The 18,770-nt window shown below is 40.5% G+C and overlaps 2 protein-coding genes across 5 annotated transcripts; both read right to left on the bottom strand.

Annotated features, from left to right (window-relative positions):
* Nucleotides 1-1,353: 1,353 nt before the first annotated feature.
* On the bottom strand, nucleotides 1,354-3,437 carry LOC109476714 (collagen alpha-1(XII) chain-like). Its single transcript, XM_019777717.1, has 5 exons — nucleotides 3,258-3,437; nucleotides 3,047-3,146; nucleotides 2,063-2,541; nucleotides 1,640-1,736; nucleotides 1,354-1,484 (listed from the first exon to the last, which is right to left on the bottom strand). The coding sequence occupies exons 1-5, from the start codon at nucleotides 3,372-3,374 to the stop codon at nucleotides 1,354-1,356; spliced, it is 924 nt and encodes a 307-aa protein (XP_019633276.1). The 5' UTR covers nucleotides 3,375-3,437.
* A 7,110-nt stretch (nucleotides 3,438-10,547) lies between these two features.
* LOC109476729 (solute carrier family 35 member G1-like) lies at nucleotides 10,548-17,129 on the bottom strand. 4 transcript variants are annotated; one of them, XM_019777731.1, is made up of 3 exons: nucleotides 17,044-17,129; nucleotides 12,102-12,169; nucleotides 10,548-11,650 (listed from the first exon to the last, which is right to left on the bottom strand). In XM_019777731.1, the coding sequence occupies exon 3, from the start codon at nucleotides 11,605-11,607 to the stop codon at nucleotides 10,585-10,587; it is 1,023 nt and encodes a 340-aa protein (XP_019633290.1). In that variant the 5' UTR covers nucleotides 11,608-11,650; nucleotides 12,102-12,169; nucleotides 17,044-17,129; the 3' UTR covers nucleotides 10,548-10,584. The 4 variants fall into 4 exon arrangements, with proteins under 4 accessions (XP_019633290.1, XP_019633293.1, XP_019633292.1 ...); XM_019777734.1 differs by having other exon boundaries at nucleotides 12,102-12,165; nucleotides 17,044-17,064; XM_019777733.1 differs by lacking the exon at nucleotides 17,044-17,129 and adding an exon at nucleotides 15,528-15,635.
* Nucleotides 17,130-18,770: the final 1,641 nt, after the last annotated feature.

Genomic DNA, 18,770 nt, shown 5'->3' with positions numbered 1-18,770 from the left:
GGACACCGCGGCACTCCTTTTAAACCAAATTCGCCGGACGAAGTATGTTTCAATAAGATGTTGAATCGGTAGGAGAAACGTTTGTTTTTCTATTAAAAGTAAATCAACTTCCCGTTGTTTGCAAATGGATATTGATATTGCATATTGACACAGCTGGATAGCCTCTGGAAACAAACGAGGTTGAATTCAAACATTTACGCATGCCCCATGTTTCTGTCACCACTCCAATTACCTTCAAGGATATTCAGCCGGTAACACAGCGATCTGCCCCCCCCCCCCGTGATTTCGTCCCCCGAGGGAAGAGATCGCTAGACAAACACTCTAGTTTTACCCTCCACATATATTCGCCCCCCTTTAGTGATTTCCCACCAACCCCCCACCCCCCGACCCGGAGCGGAGAGGATGCAATGTATGAGGGGACACAAAATCACTAGCGTATCTGTCCCGGGGCGGGGGGGGGGGGGGACCCAAATCTTCAGCGATCTCGCCCATCGGGAGACCAAATTGCTAGCGATCTCGGCTTCGGGGGCTGAAATCTCTTGATTTTTCGCGGGAGGGTGATGGTGGTGGGGGTGGGCTTCTACATCAAATTGTATTCCAAACCCGGCATAAAACCGTCGAAATATGATACGTAATGTAGGAGTGATGAGACTATGATATCAAGATGGTGCACTTTAAAATATGAAATGACTACCATCATGTGTCACTATTGAAACACGAGAAGACAGGTTGACCACTCCAGATGATAACAGCTGTTACACTTCATATTTCTTTCCATACTGTTGAAGCGTACGACCTTGGCGAGTGGCCATGGAACCCAGAGAAGCCACAAAGAGGGTGGGTGTTGAAAACATCTGATATTATGTCACGTGTTCGGATGTGTGCAGTTGTCATATGAGAACCTTTAAGTTTCTATTTTAAATAGTCAATATAATTAAATATAATTAGTTCAAATCATAATAAAATGAAATAAATTAATAGTTAAATAAATTAGTATGGATTTTTTAATTCATCTTGTCCAAGTTAAATGGAGACTTGTCCGTAGAGCATTGTTCGTTTTTCCTATGTGTGAGTAAAGTTAAGCTCTTGGCGACACAGTAGATGGGAAATATTGAATTCCACGTTTGTTAATGTAGTCGTGGTGAATGACATGAGGAATTACTTATCTTCATATGGTGGTTTCTTTTGTTTGTTTAATTCATTTTATCGGACAGCTGTTGCGGACAAAACAACCTATCAACTAAAAAAGCAACTCCCAAAAGGAAAAGAAACAAAAGTTACATTTCCGTGCATTTATTTTTCATTCATCTATCAATGCATTGATCTTTTGAGGAAGATACTCAGCATCGATGTTTAATGCCGCATCTGGCCTAGGATCTCTGTTAGCTCATTTGCATCAGTGATGCGAAAGTCATGCATAAATCCTGGTGAGCTAGCAACTCGCTCAAGGTGATCATAGTCGATGTCACCGTTCTCGTTGATTCCTATAAAGGAAAATTAAAAGTAATCAACTGTTATTTCTTTATCTATGTTTGATAAAACTTTATAACAGGATAGCATGCAAAATATAATTTCCCACCAGAAAGCTCATATTAATTCAAAAGTTTAATTTCTCGATATCATATGTTTTAATATTTACCGAAAGCAAACACCTCGACCCCCATGTTCTTTAATTGTTGGGCTTCGCTCTCAACTTCACTGGCACCCGTAGGTTGTCCATCGGTGATAAGAAGTAGCTTCAAAGGGAGAATGGAATGGAATGGATGTAACTTGATTCGATGGCCATCATTGCGGGGAAAATCGTTTTCAGGGGCAATTTTGTCAAGCTTGACCTGACTGTGTATACGTATGATGAAACCAAGTTTATTAGCAGCTTGAGATTTTGGAATAATATTATACTTAGCTACTTGCTATTGATTACATGCAGTTTAAACAAATACCTTAGGCTTTATGAATATACGGTAACATTATGATTTACAAACAATAATTGAAATGTAATCATAATGAACTTAAGCGCATATTTGTATTGATTTCACATACACAACAGAAACACATTATCTACCTCCTTCCTGCTGTCTGGGCGTAAGCCGTACCATTTACCCGGGTTGGTGCTGAACATTTGTATTCGTGCAACCTCCATAGCCCGGACCTCGTTTCCAAGATTCGCCCCTCCTGTGTAGCCTAGATACTGAACAGCCGCTTGTAAGTCTGCCAGCGAATTATGTCCATTGAAGACAAAGTGTAAATTGACAGAACTAGTGGCAGCCAAAAGTGCAACTTGAGTTTGCATACCACTACCTATCTGTCCTTCAGGACCAAGCAAAGACAGAAGCTCTGTAGTAGCATTCTTTACAATGTCAAAAGCATTTGAACTACTTTCTGACATATCAAAAATAATCAGAAGGTCACGATTTGTCACAAGGCCTGATCGAGGCGAGCGAGGTTTAGCTTCTTCGCCTGCCCGCGTGTTCGAACCAGCGTTGTTTGTCAAGAAATAGCGCTCCATCGCCTGACGTATTTCGCCTATTGTCGGGACACAACCTATGGCATACAGAAATGTTCAAGTTAAGGCATGTTTATATGTTCGTAAATAATGTAATTAGGTTGGTGAAGAGTAAAGTTGAATGATTGAATTATGAAGTTTGACTGATTTATTGGACAAAAAGTATAGATCTAAAACAAGTGGTTGAGAATAAACAACTTTACAATTCAATTCAATCCAATCCAATGTCTGTATATGGTTTGTGGCTTTCATTCTAAGCTATAATCATATACATGTATATATTCATCATGTTATGATAGTATAATGTACTAAGGCACTGTGCACGCGTCATATGGTCAATTCTCGTAGTGACAACTCCACATAGCCGATCAGATACATTTACATCTCACAGGTATGTGGCTTTTTTTTTACAACTGTCCAAGGCCAAAGTGCCTTGTCCATTTACAACTGTTAATTGTATTGTATTGAATCCAGGCAATAATTTGAAGTAAATGTGCCTTGTATCAATAGAAAAGTTATAAAATCATTAATGTTTAAGCTTACTGATGTCCCTTGTCTCGTATGTCGTACTGCTACAAGGAGCGCCATCGACGGATGGGGGGCGATGAATGATGGCCCTTCGGAATTCCTTAAAATTAGGACCCTGCAATGGAAATAAACGTTATTTTTTGGGGTGACGGCATGTCAAGTACAGTTTTTCAAGCACATACAGAAATTGGATATCATCCTTCACAAAACAAAATGTAGAACTAACACATTCCCAGTCACTCCATGTTTCCAAACAGTCGATCGGAGTCGTCCCGTCGTACAGCCAGGCTTGGGTGGCGGTCAGATATAGAAGGGACACGGCCAGGGTGAGACACATGAACATGGTTCTCTTTCGGACAGCCTATAGACTATCGGATAAAAATCTTCTGTACTAATCACGCTGATGTTACACAGAACGATTTGGAAGGAATGGCGCTTATGAATGTTGGCCAAACATAAAATAGCTTACTGTAGCTGACAGTTTTCTAAACGGTGATCAGCATCGTCCAAAATAGCCTGTTTACATAAACTCTCATTGAACTTTGGAATATCCTGTGATATGACTTTGTGTAAACACAATGAAACACCTCCGAATAGTTTTGCCCTAGCACCGCACTTTTTCACAAAGCTCCCGGATGGATCATAATAAAGTTACTTCCACATGAAATTTGGGATATCGGATAAATCATGGTCGGAATTTGAAATACGACAAGCTTTATAACTTGGTTAAGCCTTACACTCTTCCATATACAATTAATGCAAATTATGTTCAATTGACTCATTAATATAGCAAACAAATCACCTCTAAGACGGGTCATTTAATAATCTTAATAGTCTTAATTTTGGGTCGTATAGCGTAACGGTGGAGTGGCGTAACGGTCGACTCAGAACCAAGAGGTCCTCAGTTCGAACCCTGCCATGCCAGCGATTTTGTGCCACTGGGAAAGGTGCTATACAGGACTTTCCTCACTTCACTCAGGTGAAAATGAGCTTTGTATTGTCCTCTGTGTTGGTGTTCTGTGTTCATAAAATGAATTTAAAAAAACTTGGGTGTGGAGTCACCGCGTCTTGTGACTATAAAAAAATAGTCTTAATGAATAATGGGTAGTTTGATGGTACATCCACAACCACATATATAATGAACCGCTTGGATTGTGATTTCCCAGGTTAACTGTGTGATTACGTTGGTTTGATATCTGATACGGATGCCAAAGACTTGGGTGGCATGTTTTTTTCATGCAGGAGTGGTATAAAACTAGCAGTAAGTAGAAAATCCAGACGTCTATTTTGTTATGATCAACATTCCTGAGTATTAAAGTTTTACCCGAGTACTTCAGTCGGTGTGAGTTCGACAGAACGTTGACCGTGCATGTGAGTAATAGGACAGCTGGTACACGTGTATTTTTTGCTTGAGCAAACCTCTCGCATTGATATTTTGACATATTTTTAAGATACCGGTTTAAGATACCGGTTTAAGATACCGGTTGTATGCTAAAAGACGTCAACGGCAGCGCAGCAAGGAAAAGACCTTCAACTATACTGATGTCTGCAAGATAGCGAACTTTAATCTGATTCTTGACAAACATTCCTGATGACAGCTGACATTACACACATGTATGCCACGTGCTGAAATCCAGCTCAGAGTGCGACTGTAAGCATTTCCAGTGTCATGAGATATTCATTTTCAGCGTACACGGCATATTCGCTAGTACTTTACTGATTATTCATCAAGCATCCCGATATATGGCAGTAATAAAGCCGGCTGCATGGCAGGCTTAACGTGGTGACAGAGTTTTTCCCGTAAATCGCAAGCCGATCTTTCGGAATTTACGTAAGAAATGTTAGTTACCGTGACAACAAAAAAAAATGTTCAGTTCGAAATATAACTCAATCTCGACCAAATGAAAAGAAATTAAACCATATACCTAAACAAGAGTAAAAATTTTGAACGTAAAAACGCGCGCTCCACTAGGCTATTAAACATACCGTGAAAGACCAGAAACTACCGTGTCGTCAAAACTTGGTCAAAACAAGTCAACTGCCAGCGAAAGTTACCGTGTTAGTTACAGTTCGTGTGCTGGTATTTATCTCGCGAAATATAGCATCACTGGCGATTTCTTCAACTTGTTCCCAGCTGGCAGAAAAAGGGGTTGCGAGTAGGTGCTGGTGGGCGGTAACGCGCGAGAAAATTCTGTGCCGCCGGCGGTTCCCATTACCAGAAGGCTTAATCAAACCCCCTTCCTTTGCTGTGCCGACTTTGTCACTTCGTCGACAGAAAAGTGCAACATTTTATATTTGAGTGCTATGCAATGAACAAGAGTGTTGTTCACTTTTTCTAATCACCAATAAGGCCATGAGTACCGGCGAATCCCTATAAATCCATTTTTTTTACATTTCACCGATACTATATATAGTATGGGAGAAATTTATTGTTTTCCCTCATGCTTCTCCTTCTCCTCCTGCCATTTCTTTAAAGGGATTCAAATCAGCCATTTTTTTAGCCGAATGACCTGAAATTTGGCATGGACGTTTCTTTTTCATTTTTTTTAAACAGGCCTCTAAAATTGTTTTATTTCGGTTTTTGGGTCATTTTCAGGCAAAAATATACATTTTGGGGTCTGGAGCCCTGGTACTAAATTTAAATGACCTGAAATTTAGTATGGGGGTACCTTGGACATATGTCTACAGAATGGCATTCAAGCTTTTGACGTACGCCACTTTAAAATTGTGTAAAATAGGAATTTTGGACTATTTTCGGTCAAAAATGTATATTTTTGGCTCCTGTGCCCTAATATCAAAAATTTGGTACAGGAGATCCTTTGATACAATCCCAAAGAACGTTATTCACGCTTTTGGCGTGTGTCACGTATAAAAGTATGTAAACTGGGACATTTTTGCTATTTTTGACCAAAAAATGACATTTTGGGCTCATATGCGCTAATACAAATGCCAAATGACCCGAAATTCAGCATTAAGGTAGCTTGGCACCAAATGCTTAGTAGATTCAACCCTTTGAAATACTTTTATTTACCTTATTTTGAGTAAAAACAGCGATTGTAGCTTGACCCAAATCCCCAACTGACATTTCTAAATAGAACGCTCGGATTCTACCAGGGTTCTACATGTTCCAACAGCAGAAGGGGTTGGAAGATTCCATTGCTGCATGAGGGTATAAACTGTGGGAACAGTTCACATTTTGAACAGGGGTGATTTAGGAACAATCCATTTGTGCGGGACGGGGACAGGTCCATTATTGGTACGGGGGATGTGGTGAAGCCATGCTGTATTTACCCTGCCCTGAGCAAATGTTGGCCCTTCTAGGGGAAATTTGGAATGGGGAGGAAAAATGTGTGAAATGTGCTGTATTTGCTCTTGTGGCTTTCTAGTTTGTTATTATTTTTTCTTAATTTTACGCAACACCCTGCGAGTGTTTGCTACAATATTGACAGACTCGTCGGTGCCTTGTGGCAGAGAATGACGTGACGCAGGAGTGAGCCACGTCAACCTTTGCCCAAGCTTCCCGACACGGCTGGCCCCGCCCAAATCTCGCTTAGCCGAATGAAAATTACGATGCTACAATTTTTGCTTGTGAAAGTTAGAAAATTTGTGGCTTACCAAGGACAACCTTGGCTCTGGAATCTACATATAGGAAGGCGTTTTCGCGGGTGATTAAGTGGAATTATTAAAAAGTATCAAAATGGGCGAGGCAATAATTGATCACGATTACAACAAAACATTTTTCAGCCGTCAAATGTTTCTCTGGTCGGCCTTTCTTGATCCATTAATCGTTGCATTATCAAAATGGCGATCGCACCCGTACCTGCAGTGTATAGTTCGTGGGCACGTAACTGAGGCGAACAGCTGCAAAAGAAAATGACGCGCAAATGGTGTAAACATTAATCCTGAAAAATGCGATTTTACTTAGATCAGCATACGTATTTATATACTGTGCGAAATGTGCCGACATCAATTGTTTGCAAGAATAACGATTGGAGGGCAAACTGGTCTGTTTCTTATGATAAATCGATTTTGCCACACGATTGAAAATGACGCGGTCGCCACGGGAAGGGATGGTATTGGCCAGGTAAAAAAAGGTCGCTTAATGCTTTCATCAATGGGGAAAATTTTAGAGTTTTTCGGGCATTACACAGATGACAGTGTTGTTCTTGGGATGATTTTGTGTCTGTTTTGCTAGTTTTGTAATTTTTCTAATTTCAGTCCCAAGTACATTTATACACACCATATATTAACTACATACATTTCCTGTACCGTGTACCGTGGGGTATCGTAACTCGGGCCGGTTTTCACGACGCTTTTCAGAAAAACCTGTCAACGCTGGGACATGCAAGAACCTCACGACCACTTCTTCTTGACTACTGTCGGTCTCCCCCCCCCCCGTGATTTCGCCCCCCTTTAGTGACCCCCCCCCCTACCTGAGGCGAGATCACTATAACGATTAAACCCCCCTGGAGTGCAAGATCGCTAGAGATTTGGACCCCCCCCCGACAAATCCCCCTACCTAGCCCCCTAGCCCCTCTATTGCCCTCCCCCCTTTCGCCCCGTGGCGAGATCGCTAGAGATTCTCCCCCCTGTCTTATATTACTAGGACCCAGGTAATACACCTTACAGGCAATACGCAGGTACCTTATCTTATTAAGATGAACAGGTAATGCAAAAACGGACATTAACAAAATAACATTGACAAATTGTGTAACAACGTCCTGCATTTGTAACATCAAAATGCGATGTAAAAAAACTTCAGGGTAATACTCAAATCTTTGTTCGGAAGGGTGCAAAATCTCAATGTAAGTAGAGGTGCAATACATCGCGGATTTGTCCATGGGGCGGATCGAATCTCTAGAGATTTTGACCCGGAGCGGAGGGGGTGCGATGTGTGAGTGGGGGGGGGGGGGGGGCAAAATCCCTAGCGTGTTTGTCCCGGGCGGACGAAATCTCCAGCGATTTAAATTTCGCCCATCGGGAGACCAAACCGTTAGAGATATCGCCCCCGGGGGGCAAAGTCCCTTCTTTTTCGGTGGGGGGCGAAATCTCCAGAGTGGGGCCGAGGGGCCGGGCAGGGCGAAATCGCTGTGACACCGGAACTCGGGAGAATCCGGCTCCAGACCGTGGTGCCTAACAACGGACCCTGGCGAACTCTTTGATTACTGCAACGTTCCACAATGTGGTCTGATGATTAAAATAATTAAAGTTTATTCATTTACCAGCAACGCTTTGGGGGAGAATTTTTTTATGAATGAAAATTTAGCAGCATGTGAGCCCTAAACTCCAACCTTATACAACCTTCACACTATAGGAGGAATGAGACAGAATGCTGTCTAGATCTGAATGAAAAGTGTTCTATATTCCGTGGTATTCGTTGTGCACTCATGGAATTGTCACTGCAATCGAAATATTTGTACTAAGAGTGCCCAAAGTATAATCAATTTTTCTTTTGTTATATTCATGCTAACCCAAAGAAAATATCTTTATTACTCCGATTCAGAATGTTGAGCGACTATATTCTGTATTGACAAGTGCACTTGTAGTGTAATACAAATATGAAAGCCACCTTATTTTTCCCTTGGTAATGTTTGCCATTTGATTATTATGACTTTTACTGAACGACAGTTGTATTCCTACTACGGAAACCTTGCATGTACATAAGAGGAATACAGCAGTACTTTGTGATCGAACAGAAAATGGCACGGGACAAACTCTACTTTCAAACACTGCCATAAATTGTTAGAAAACATCATTGTTTTAAAAGCTCAAGGATATCCAATGCATGTAATTTCAAGGCGGCAAAGCAAAACAAAATCTGGATAAGACAATCAGTCCAAAAACAAGCGACGTGAGGAGTCCCTTTAAGTTTGTTCTAGAACCAGCTTACGATATCGATACCAAAGAAGAAACCGTTTTCCGTTAGTGATATTTTTCTTTACAGACATCAGTATACTGTTGCATAGGGTTGAGTTAACTTACTACTTTAAAAGATGAGCTTAAAATTAAAAATCCATTTTAATTGTCCTGGAATTGCTTTGGGTGCCTATAACATTATTTGAAAAACTTTCTCAGGCAAATACTGCGTTGAAGGCATTGTCGAAACCTACCGTCACTAACAACTTCTTCACCCAGTCCAACATAGCTTGTCAGAGCTCACAGTACAGCATGTTTTGATGGTGGTACATAACAACCAGTATAATGAAAAATTACTCAGGCCTGATTTATATTTATGCTGCCATCAAAGACAGTGTTTTCAAATTTACATTTTATTCAGAAGTCATCGTTGTAAGGTATACGTACTACTACTTTTGAATGCACCATTTTTGAGTCAATGTCTCCATGTACATTAAACCTACGACAGGGGTACACCAAGAAGGAAACAAACACGTTTGGAATTTGAAGTGCTTTGTAACATCTTTATTACTAATGTGCACATTTTTTCGATCCACAACACCAAATTGGTATGCACTTTATCTAACGTTATAACTTATATTCATGTTCACTGCTTCTACAGACATTATCTTGTGTTGACTGTAAAGTTATTTACATTCCGAATAGAATCATGGGCAACTAACAGCAAAGTCATCACATACATTTGTTATGAGATACCTTAGGTCCACCCCTTAAGAAAATTTCTATCATTAACAATGGGATACACGGATAGAATGACAGACTGCGCTTTTTTACCCCTATCTTACCGTAGAGAATAATTAGATTTGTTCTTTATGTTTAAGTGCTTCTTAGGCCAATATGATATTGATATTCAGCTCTATATAACCTTCCCACATACATCTTTAAGATCTAACTCCCAGGCCAAGCTCCAACCCAAAAAAATGTTTCACAACTACTATCTCTTTCACAGAATTGTTCACATTTGGAATAACTTGCTCGTCTACTAGACTTTTAAAATCTTATCCCACCGACTCCCTCTTCACCTTTAAAAAAGCTGTACTTGATCATTTCAATAATAATTATTATCTTATATACAACAAATTCGATTCTAACAACTCACTGCCACCCACTGCCAATGGCAATGCGGCAATGCCAAAATTGTGCCTTGTCCTAAATCCGTCATTCATTCATTCTTCATACATTTTTTTGAAATTGTTATTATTATAATATAATTATTTTTTGCCCTTACTATTGGTATTGTTTCAGTTTTTTTAAGGGTAATATTGTTTCAATTATTTTTTCTGGTCGAAATGTTACCAGTGATTTATTATATTATAAATATTATACTTCTTTGACCATTTAAGTCTTTGTGCTACTTTATTATCGTACATTACTTTATCATTTTGCATTACTGTATCATCTTATTGTTACTACTTGTTACACTTATTGTTATTAGAATTTTTTGTTACAATTATTATCATTGTTGATATGGATTATTTATTGAAAAGGACTGTTAATTTTGGTCAGGGAGTCTAAAGGGCATTCCTGTTTCTCATGACCTGTTTACATGTATAATATGTAAATGATAAAGTTGTAATAAAAAAAATAATATTATGTCGATAATACCAGTAGACTACACAAGGACCTCTTTGAAAAATTTAGTCAGTGTCATCTATCAGCTGGTCGAAATCCATCTTTTTTAATAAAGTCTTCCGTTTTTCTTTCTGTTTATGTGACCACCAAATATAGATGCCAAGCCCCAATGTTCCAAGTATGACTAGAGACAAACCCCCCCATTTGATAGCGTTTGGCACTTTCGACAGGATGAGATAGTCCAGTAGAATGGTGAGCGGTATCACAAGTGCGCGCAGTGCAACAGCTATGGCTGCCTTCTCTACTTTTAGTACTCCCAAGAAAAACAACATGGCCACGGCTTGGGACAAGCCCAGCCCGGCTATGTACCCTGCTGTCTTTGCTGACATCACCCAGACCGGGGTCTCAAATGAGTAAGTTAGTATGAGCTGAGCTACTGTTCCCGGTAATGTTATGTATAACAGCATTGTGATGCCTGACATGTCCTTCAGGATGGCTCGACAAAGAACCATATCTGGTCCTTTGCTGAAGGCAGCAGCCAGCGGCAGGAGAATGGACACGGCCATTGCATTTGTGGGGCCCACAGACTGGTGGGCCATCCCGATGCTGACTAGAATCACCCCGATGATGCTGATTAGGATCCCGCAGATCGGTATTAGGCCAATTTTTTCCTTTAAGAATATAAACCCAAAACAGGCCGTAAACAAGGGCATGGACCCTTGAATGATGCCAAACGCGATCCCTGGAGAAGCATAGGTGAAGGAAAAATACATCAGGGTGGTAGCGACGTTGTTAACAACAACTTCAAGAAACAATAAACCATTCTGGTGTTTGTTTTTACCTATCAATTTTGGACGAAAGATTATAACGCAAACTAAAACTATGAGAAACTGGCTCAGTCTCATAAAAAATACCAAATGGAAACCCGGGATTCCGTCTATGCTACTGAGGGCCGTAAATTCCGATGATATGGCGAAGAGAACCGTTGCACCCAGAGAGAGCAGAGGTCCCCTTGCCGCTTTAAGAGATGCCTTTCTGGAGTCAATGGCCTCTTCTTCGAGATCCTTCTCCTCCACAGTTGACAGCATTATGGGAACGACTATGACGCAAATGTGGTCCTCTGGACTATATCTGTGAAAAATGTAAGACTTAAAGCATACAATGCAATTTCAGAGCAAAATTACGGCAATCGCACATACTGTATCTTTCTCCGTGTATCCGTATAACCGCCCCTCGGTGTTACACAACAGCTTCACAGGCACACGCGTACGCACCCCCCCCCACACACACACAACAACACACACACAACACACACACACACACACACACACACACACACACACACACACACACACACGGAATCCGCCACATACTGTTGCCTGCATGAAAACGGTACTGGTATACTGACTCTGGCGACTAAAATATTTACTAGCAAATTTGTTTTAAACGGAAACAGACACGCACGTGCACAACTGCTTAAAGAATTCGAAGGAGCCAAACTTTGATAAGTACAATACTGTGTAGAAACGATTGCTTTCATATTTTCAATGATATTTAAAAAAGAAATAGGCACTAAACTTACCACAGCTCATGTCCCTGCCTCTGTAGTGTCGCTCTCCTTGCAGTAGTCCAACTGTCATGGGACTCTATCTACAATATAGATAATTTTAGTAATTGTTTATCGATGGCTAATTCCACATGATGGATAACTAGAACACAAGAAATACAAACTACTGTAACTTGAATGGATATAACCTTGCTGTTTAAAGTCGAATGTTTAGTAAGAAACGTATTAAAAATTGCAATCACTACATATTATGTTACTAGTGTGCACTTGTGTACTTGTACTTTATGCTTTATGAACAACAATAAAGTTTGAAAAACTACAGTAACTTCTAAATCTTCTAGGTTTGACTTCTTTCTTGACTACAGACGGAGACAAAAAAAACTTACTATTGTCCACCTATATATATATAAATGATGAAAATATTCTATAAGGAGGATTAACAACAAAAAATACATCATTTTATGGGTGTGGAGGGAGTGTTGCTGATTGTCTGTACCGGTCGGGTGAGTTCTGCTTCAGTGAGTCCGACTTAAGTAAGGCCATGTTGATTTGATTATATGGATGACATCCGCGCGCGCATGAATTTTCAGCGGTTTCAAAAAAAAAAGTTTTCAACCATACTGTAAATCGTACAAAACAGTTGCAAAATGAGCAAATATATACCGTAAGTTACAAAAAGAATATTAAAAAATGATACCAATGTCGCAAAATGCCAAAATCAAACAAAAAAGACGAAAATGTAAAGAGAAATGAATTAAAAGAGTAGATTATTCACCAAACCATACTCTGTGTCATTTTTTCAACCTTCATGACCACGCAGATTTCATAATGAAAGCAACTTTTTTTTTCAAAACTTTGTTTTTATTCGCACGCGCGCATCAGTTTTGGGGTTCCCAGAGGATGTCATCCATATAATCAAATCAACATGGCCTAATCGATACAAAACGAATGCTCAAGTTGTAAATTGAGATTGGATATTGCAATGGGTTATCGCTCATGAGGACGTATTGTTGATGGTATGGTTTCTAGTTATTTTATATGCTCGAGTGTTGGATGTAGAATTCATGAAATGAGGAATGCTTTTGTAGTGTAAATCTTACGGATCCCTCATTAATACTCAGAAACGCTGAAATCTATGTTTTAATGACTTCCTTTATGACCAAAATCCATTGGTGCATTTGTTATGTAATAAAGTTTTTATTTTTTACTCCACACGCTGACCTTTGTACCCCGGAAGTAGTCTGGCATACAGACTACATGTGTATGCTAACAGTAGGGCAGACAGTACTATTAGATTTGGCCATAGGAACACATGCTTAAACATATTATTAGAAGTCCTCATGAAAATACTTTCCCATACTTCAATCTCAAAAATTCTTCTGCACCAGGTAGCCACAAGGGTCTGCTTCCCAAATATAGAAAGGAAATAGGGGATCGACCAGGTCAAATTCCCGCCTCAGCTGATGATAGCTAACAAACCTCACCTTTGACCTACTTTTTCATGGTATCCATCCGCACAGGCCACTCACATCTCTCATTACGCCCACTAAACTGGTTAAGATAAACAAAATTTGACCAAAGTAGGAAAGTTTAGACCCTGCATGTGCCTTCGAGCCCAACAATCTCCAAAATGGACCAAAACTTTAAAGAGAAAAATGACTTTCAAAGGTATCAACTAGGCACTACAATCGTGGTGTCTACCCAGTAGGTGTTTCCACCCCACCAATTTTGTGCGGCAAAAGCCTTCCATAAATCTCCTATCAGATATAGCCGATCATGGTCTCCCGACATTTTCAAGACGACGGTTGGGGATAAGTCGTAAACAAAGAAATCGTTCAACTTGGTTGAGAGTTCGTTTGATTGCTTGAACCATTCTTCAATGATGATAAGCTCAAATCGACATGAAAATCGCTTGTCATTGACGCCATGGGGGAGTATTTGGTCGAGGTCGTATTTACTAGTCTTTAAAAGGAATCTTGCCAATTAACCGGCTATAAATTAAAAAAAAGAGGTCAGAATAGTCATCTTTCTGCTTGAGTGCAAACAGAGGAGTGAACTGGACCTACATGTAGAACAACACTTGTCTAAACCCACGGTAACACCGCTGAGCTTGCATTGTTGGGAGTAAGGCCGAAGGAGGGCCCTGAATGTGCAACAGGGGCTTTCATCTTGTTGTTTTCATCTTGGGCCACTGCCCTTTTTTTTGTCAATCAAGTCGTATTAAATATATTGTCCGAACAAGATGCCAAGGACTGGGGGTCATTGGGTCTTCAATTGTGCACTACTTTTTTGTCTTGTTTTGTTCACGTCTGCAACAACTTAAACAACGTCAGACAGTGGGGATGGTACAATTCAGTCAGGAATTGTGATATTATGAATGTATAGTGAAAAATGAGTGAGTTCCTTTGTTGTATGTCATTTTGGTTTATGTCTTTTCTTGCAATGTATAACGTTTGTCAGTTATTTGTATTTTGTATGCCCAGCACTACCTGAAAACAGTTTTTTTTATGTAACCTGAGTGTATTTTGCTGGTAAAATAAACAAATGAAATGAAATGAAACGCCCCGGGCCCCCTTTTTGTCAATCAAGTCATGCTGTCCGACCAAAGAAGCCAAGGACTGGGGGCATTGGCTCTGAAATTGCGCTATGTTTTCCGTTTGTAACAACGCCCCCTTTTCTGTCATCATGGTGTCCGACAAGATACTATCAGGTCAAGAAAACAAAGAAAGTAGATCGCATGACTTTTGCCCGAAGGCGTTGATTTTTCTCTATTGTATCTTGTTGTGTCCTATTGTCCTGATGTGATGGTGGCGTCCGAACCAACGCCCCATTTAAAAAAAAACAGTTTTTTTTTTCTCAAAAAACAGGTACTGGTGAATTTTGGAGGACACACACGACTATCTCAAAAACAAGCTTAAGTTTGGAGGATTCACGCGACTATTTAAAAAAACAGGTACTACTTACTTGTTGTACTTGTTGAGGTCTCCTCGAGTTAGTCATTCGAGTGGCCTGCGCACAGAACTCGTCTCTTCCTCAACAGTCCCCTCCACTTCTTCCTGTCTTTTGCTAATTCCTTTAGCTCTTCTAGACTGGTGCTAGGCCTCCCAGTAATTAGCGTAGCATCTATCTCAAAAAACAAGACAGGTACATGTGAAATTTGGAGGACACACACGACTATCTAAAAAAACAGGTACACGTGAGATTTGGAGGACACACACGACTATCTCAAAAACCAAGCTTAAGACAGGTACATGTGAAATTTGGAGGACTCACACGACTATCTAAAAAACCAAGCTTAAGACAGGTACAGGTGAAATTTGACACACGACTATCTCAAGAAATCTATCTGCGGTCGCCCGGAGGTCGCACGGCGTATGTAAATGTGCCCTGGCCTTACACACGTACTAGTTGTGCTTCTTCGGATTAAAGACTTGTACTTACATTAGGCGAAGTCGACGTTTTATCCACAGGCTTTAATAGCTGTTTTCCGGCCAGGAGTATGTAAAGATTTCACCGCTTGTAACAAATTCTACATCCGGGATCCGGGAACAGGTTTAACCACCTATACGTTTAGTATAATTGGGCTTCAGTTGGGCTCTACTTTTTGTCTTGATTTGCTAACGTCTGCAACAACGCCCCGGGCCCCCTTTTCTGTCAATCAAGTCATGCTGTCCGACCAAAGAAGCCAAGGACTGGGGGGCATTGGCCCTAAAATTGCGCTCTGTTTATTTTCTCTTTTTTTTTCTGTTTTCTGTAACAACGCCCCCTTTTCTGTCATCATGGTGAGATACTATCAGGTCAAGAAAATAAAGAAAGTAGATCGCTTGACTTTTGCCCGAAGGCGTTGATTTTTCTCTTTTGTATCTGGTTGTGTCCTATTGTTCTGGTGTGATGGTGGCGTACAAAACAACGCCCCCTTTTCTATCAATTGGATCATAATGAACGACTGAAGATGTGAAGTAGAGAAGAAAAGATAAGACGCGACTTTTGTCCTATAGCAGTTTTTCACCTTTCACTTTTTTTGCTGTGGCCTATTGTCCAGCTAGTTGGGATGGCTAATCTCCAAGCAGATGTTTCGGTGATAGGTGCAGTATTGGATCTTCAGTGTGGAAAATCTATATAAAAAACAAGACAGGTACAGGTTAAATTCGGAGGAATCACACGACTAGCTAAAAAACAGGTACTGGTGAAATTTGGAGAACTCACACGACTATTTAAAAAAAACAAGACAGGTACAGGTGAAATTTGGAGGACACACACGACTATCTCAAAAACCAAGCTTAAGACAGGTACAGGTGAAATTTGGAGGACTCACACGACTATCTAAAAAACAGGTACAGGTGAAATTTGGAGGACTCACACAACTATCTAAAAAAACAGGTACAGGTGAAATTTGGAGGAATCACATGACTATCTCAAAAACCAAGCTTAAGACAGGTACAGGTGAAATTTTGGAGGACATACGTGACTATCTCAAGAAACAAGACAGGTACAGGTGACATTTGCAGGAATCACACGTCTATCCGCAAAAAACAAGACAGGTACAGGTGAAATTTGGAGGACACACACGACTATCTAAAAAAACAAGCTTAAGACAGGTACAGGTGAAATTTGGAGGACTCACACGACTATCTCAAAAACCAAGCTTTAGACAGGTACAGGTGAAATTTTGGAGGACACACATGACTATCTCAAAAAACAAGACAGGTACAGGTGAAATTTGGAGGACACGCACGACTATCTCAAAAAAAGCTTAAGACAGGTACAGGTAAAATTTGGAGGACACACACGACTATCTCAAAAACCAAGCTTAAGACAGGTACAGGTGAAATTTGGACGACATATGACACACGACTCACACACATCTCAAGAAATCTATCTGCGGTCGCCCGGAGGTCGCACGGCGTATGTAAATGTGCCCTGGCCTTACACACGTACGTTAAAAACTTGTACTTACATTAGGCGAAGTCGACGTTTTATCCACAGGCTTTAGCTGTTTTTCCGGCCAGGAGTATATAAAGATTTCACCGCTTGTAACAAATTTACATTCTACATTCACATTTGTAATTGACTGTTCGCAGTCGGGTCAACAGAACGTCCGCCATGGTGAAAATGACTGTGATGAGCTGTAATATCTGTACTGGTATATAGCCGGTATAACCGCCCTTCGGCGTAACACGCCAGCTTTGCAAGCACGCGCTGCAGCGGCAGCTGGCTACATTAAACCGAATTCATACGACTTAAACCTAACCCTTCAATATCTAACTCTTAACATTGTTTAAAGCTATCTAATGATGATGCCCTCTGGGATTGTTCTAGAAAATCTAGGAAAGAATTAATTTTTTTAAAGAACTCAATCCTTGGTTGATAACTATGGTACTTGACAGCATGACTATTTCTTGTTCTTTTCTGAGCTGGTGTTAGGTATTCAGTATTTGGCCCGTCCACCAGTTTAATAGTCATTTGTTCATCATGCATAGTCTGGACTTCTGTCTGCCTTCAAGTGACACCCAACGTATAGGTTTTTAGTTGTTCATGCAGAATCTTGCAGCTTAATTCTGTACCCCCCGTATCTTTATCTGATACAGAACAGTTTCCAGTAGTAGATAAAGTAAGACAAAAGGTAATGCTAGTAATTTTTTGTGCTCAACGCTCAATAATGTATCACATTCTGGTGCTCAAATTACCTAACACATACACCCCGATAACAAGTAAGAAATCTAATAAAAAGGTAAAAAAAACTTTTACGCCCTTCTAGCTCATTTTGTCACCTGTAAGAGAATCAACAAAACCTCTTACCAGTAAAAATATATACCAACAAAGAAAGCGTTTTCTCATAAGGCCAAACTGACTTAATTTTACAGACAAAGACCACCAACAGGAATACAAAGCTGGTATTGTGAATTTGCGGTAGTACATAGCAACTTTCACGACAAGCCTGTACATACTGGCCTTTTGCGCCAATTACGAGTCGGCACTGTACTGACTTCTGTGGAGCCTCGGAAGCCTGGGTGTCATCCTCCGTAGTTACCGCCGGCTCCCTATTGTCGCTAGCTACTATGGACTGCGCTGGATGGCACCCAGGCCAGTGTCGGAGGACGTGATTTTTTTGAGAGCACGCAAAAATTAATACGCGTGCGGATGTCATCCGTAGAGTTAAATCAGTGTAGCGTAAGTTATCAAAACACAGAATGTACCAGAACTACCAGAATGTAAACTACCGTGGCCGACAAGTACAAAATTTTACACCGCAACTTTTGGTGTTTTACACTGCAACTTTGGGTGTTTTACACTGCAACTTTTTCTGTGTTTTACACTGCAACTTTTGCTGTGTTTTACACTGCAACTTTTGCTGTGTTTTTACACTGCAACTTTTGGTGTTTTACACTGCAACTTTTGGTGTGTTACACTGCAACTTTTGCTGTGTTTTATACTGCAACTTTTGCTGTGTGGAAAACTTACACCCCTCCCCTTTTATAATGGACGGTCCCCCTGTCAGGTCAAAGGTGACAAAGATGGCGGCGGCCTGAGAGTCCTTGAGGCCGCACAACACAGTATTCATGGGCGAACCCCGTAGTCAAAAGTAGTCCGGGCACAAAGTAGTGCTACACAATACTAGGGAAGGGTGCAGAGATTGTTTTGTGCATGGCATCGAGACAGAACCTTTGCTAAATGTTAGAGGAA

This window comes from Branchiostoma belcheri, unplaced genomic scaffold, assembly GCF_001625305.1.
Source record: "Branchiostoma belcheri isolate BF01 breed outbred unplaced genomic scaffold, Haploidv18h27 scaffold39, whole genome shotgun sequence".
Lineage (NCBI taxonomy): Eukaryota > Metazoa > Chordata > Leptocardii > Amphioxiformes > Branchiostomatidae > Branchiostoma > Branchiostoma belcheri.
The sequence above is the reverse complement of the archived record's forward strand: the minus strand, read 5'-3'. Positions and strand labels throughout refer to the sequence as shown.

What these genes read in the sequence shown, in the direction of transcription:
- LOC109476714 (XM_019777717.1), bottom strand. Translation starts at nt 3,374, where the DNA reads ATGTTCATGTGTCTCACCCTGGCCGTGTCCCTTCTATATCTGACCGCC. An exon ending in ATACGAGACAAGGGACATCA is followed by an intron (nt 2,542 to 3,046) that starts GTAAGCTTAAAC and finishes TGTATGCCATAG; the next exon opens with GTTGTGTCCCGACAATAGGC. An exon ending in GGTCGAGGTGTTTGCTTTCG is followed by an intron (nt 1,485 to 1,639) that starts GTAAATATTAAA and finishes TTTCCTTTATAG; the next exon opens with GAATCAACGAGAACGGTGAC.
- LOC109476729 (XM_019777731.1), bottom strand. Translation starts at nt 11,607, where the DNA reads ATGCTGTCAACTGTGGAGGAGAAGGATCTCGAAGAAGAGGCCATTGAC.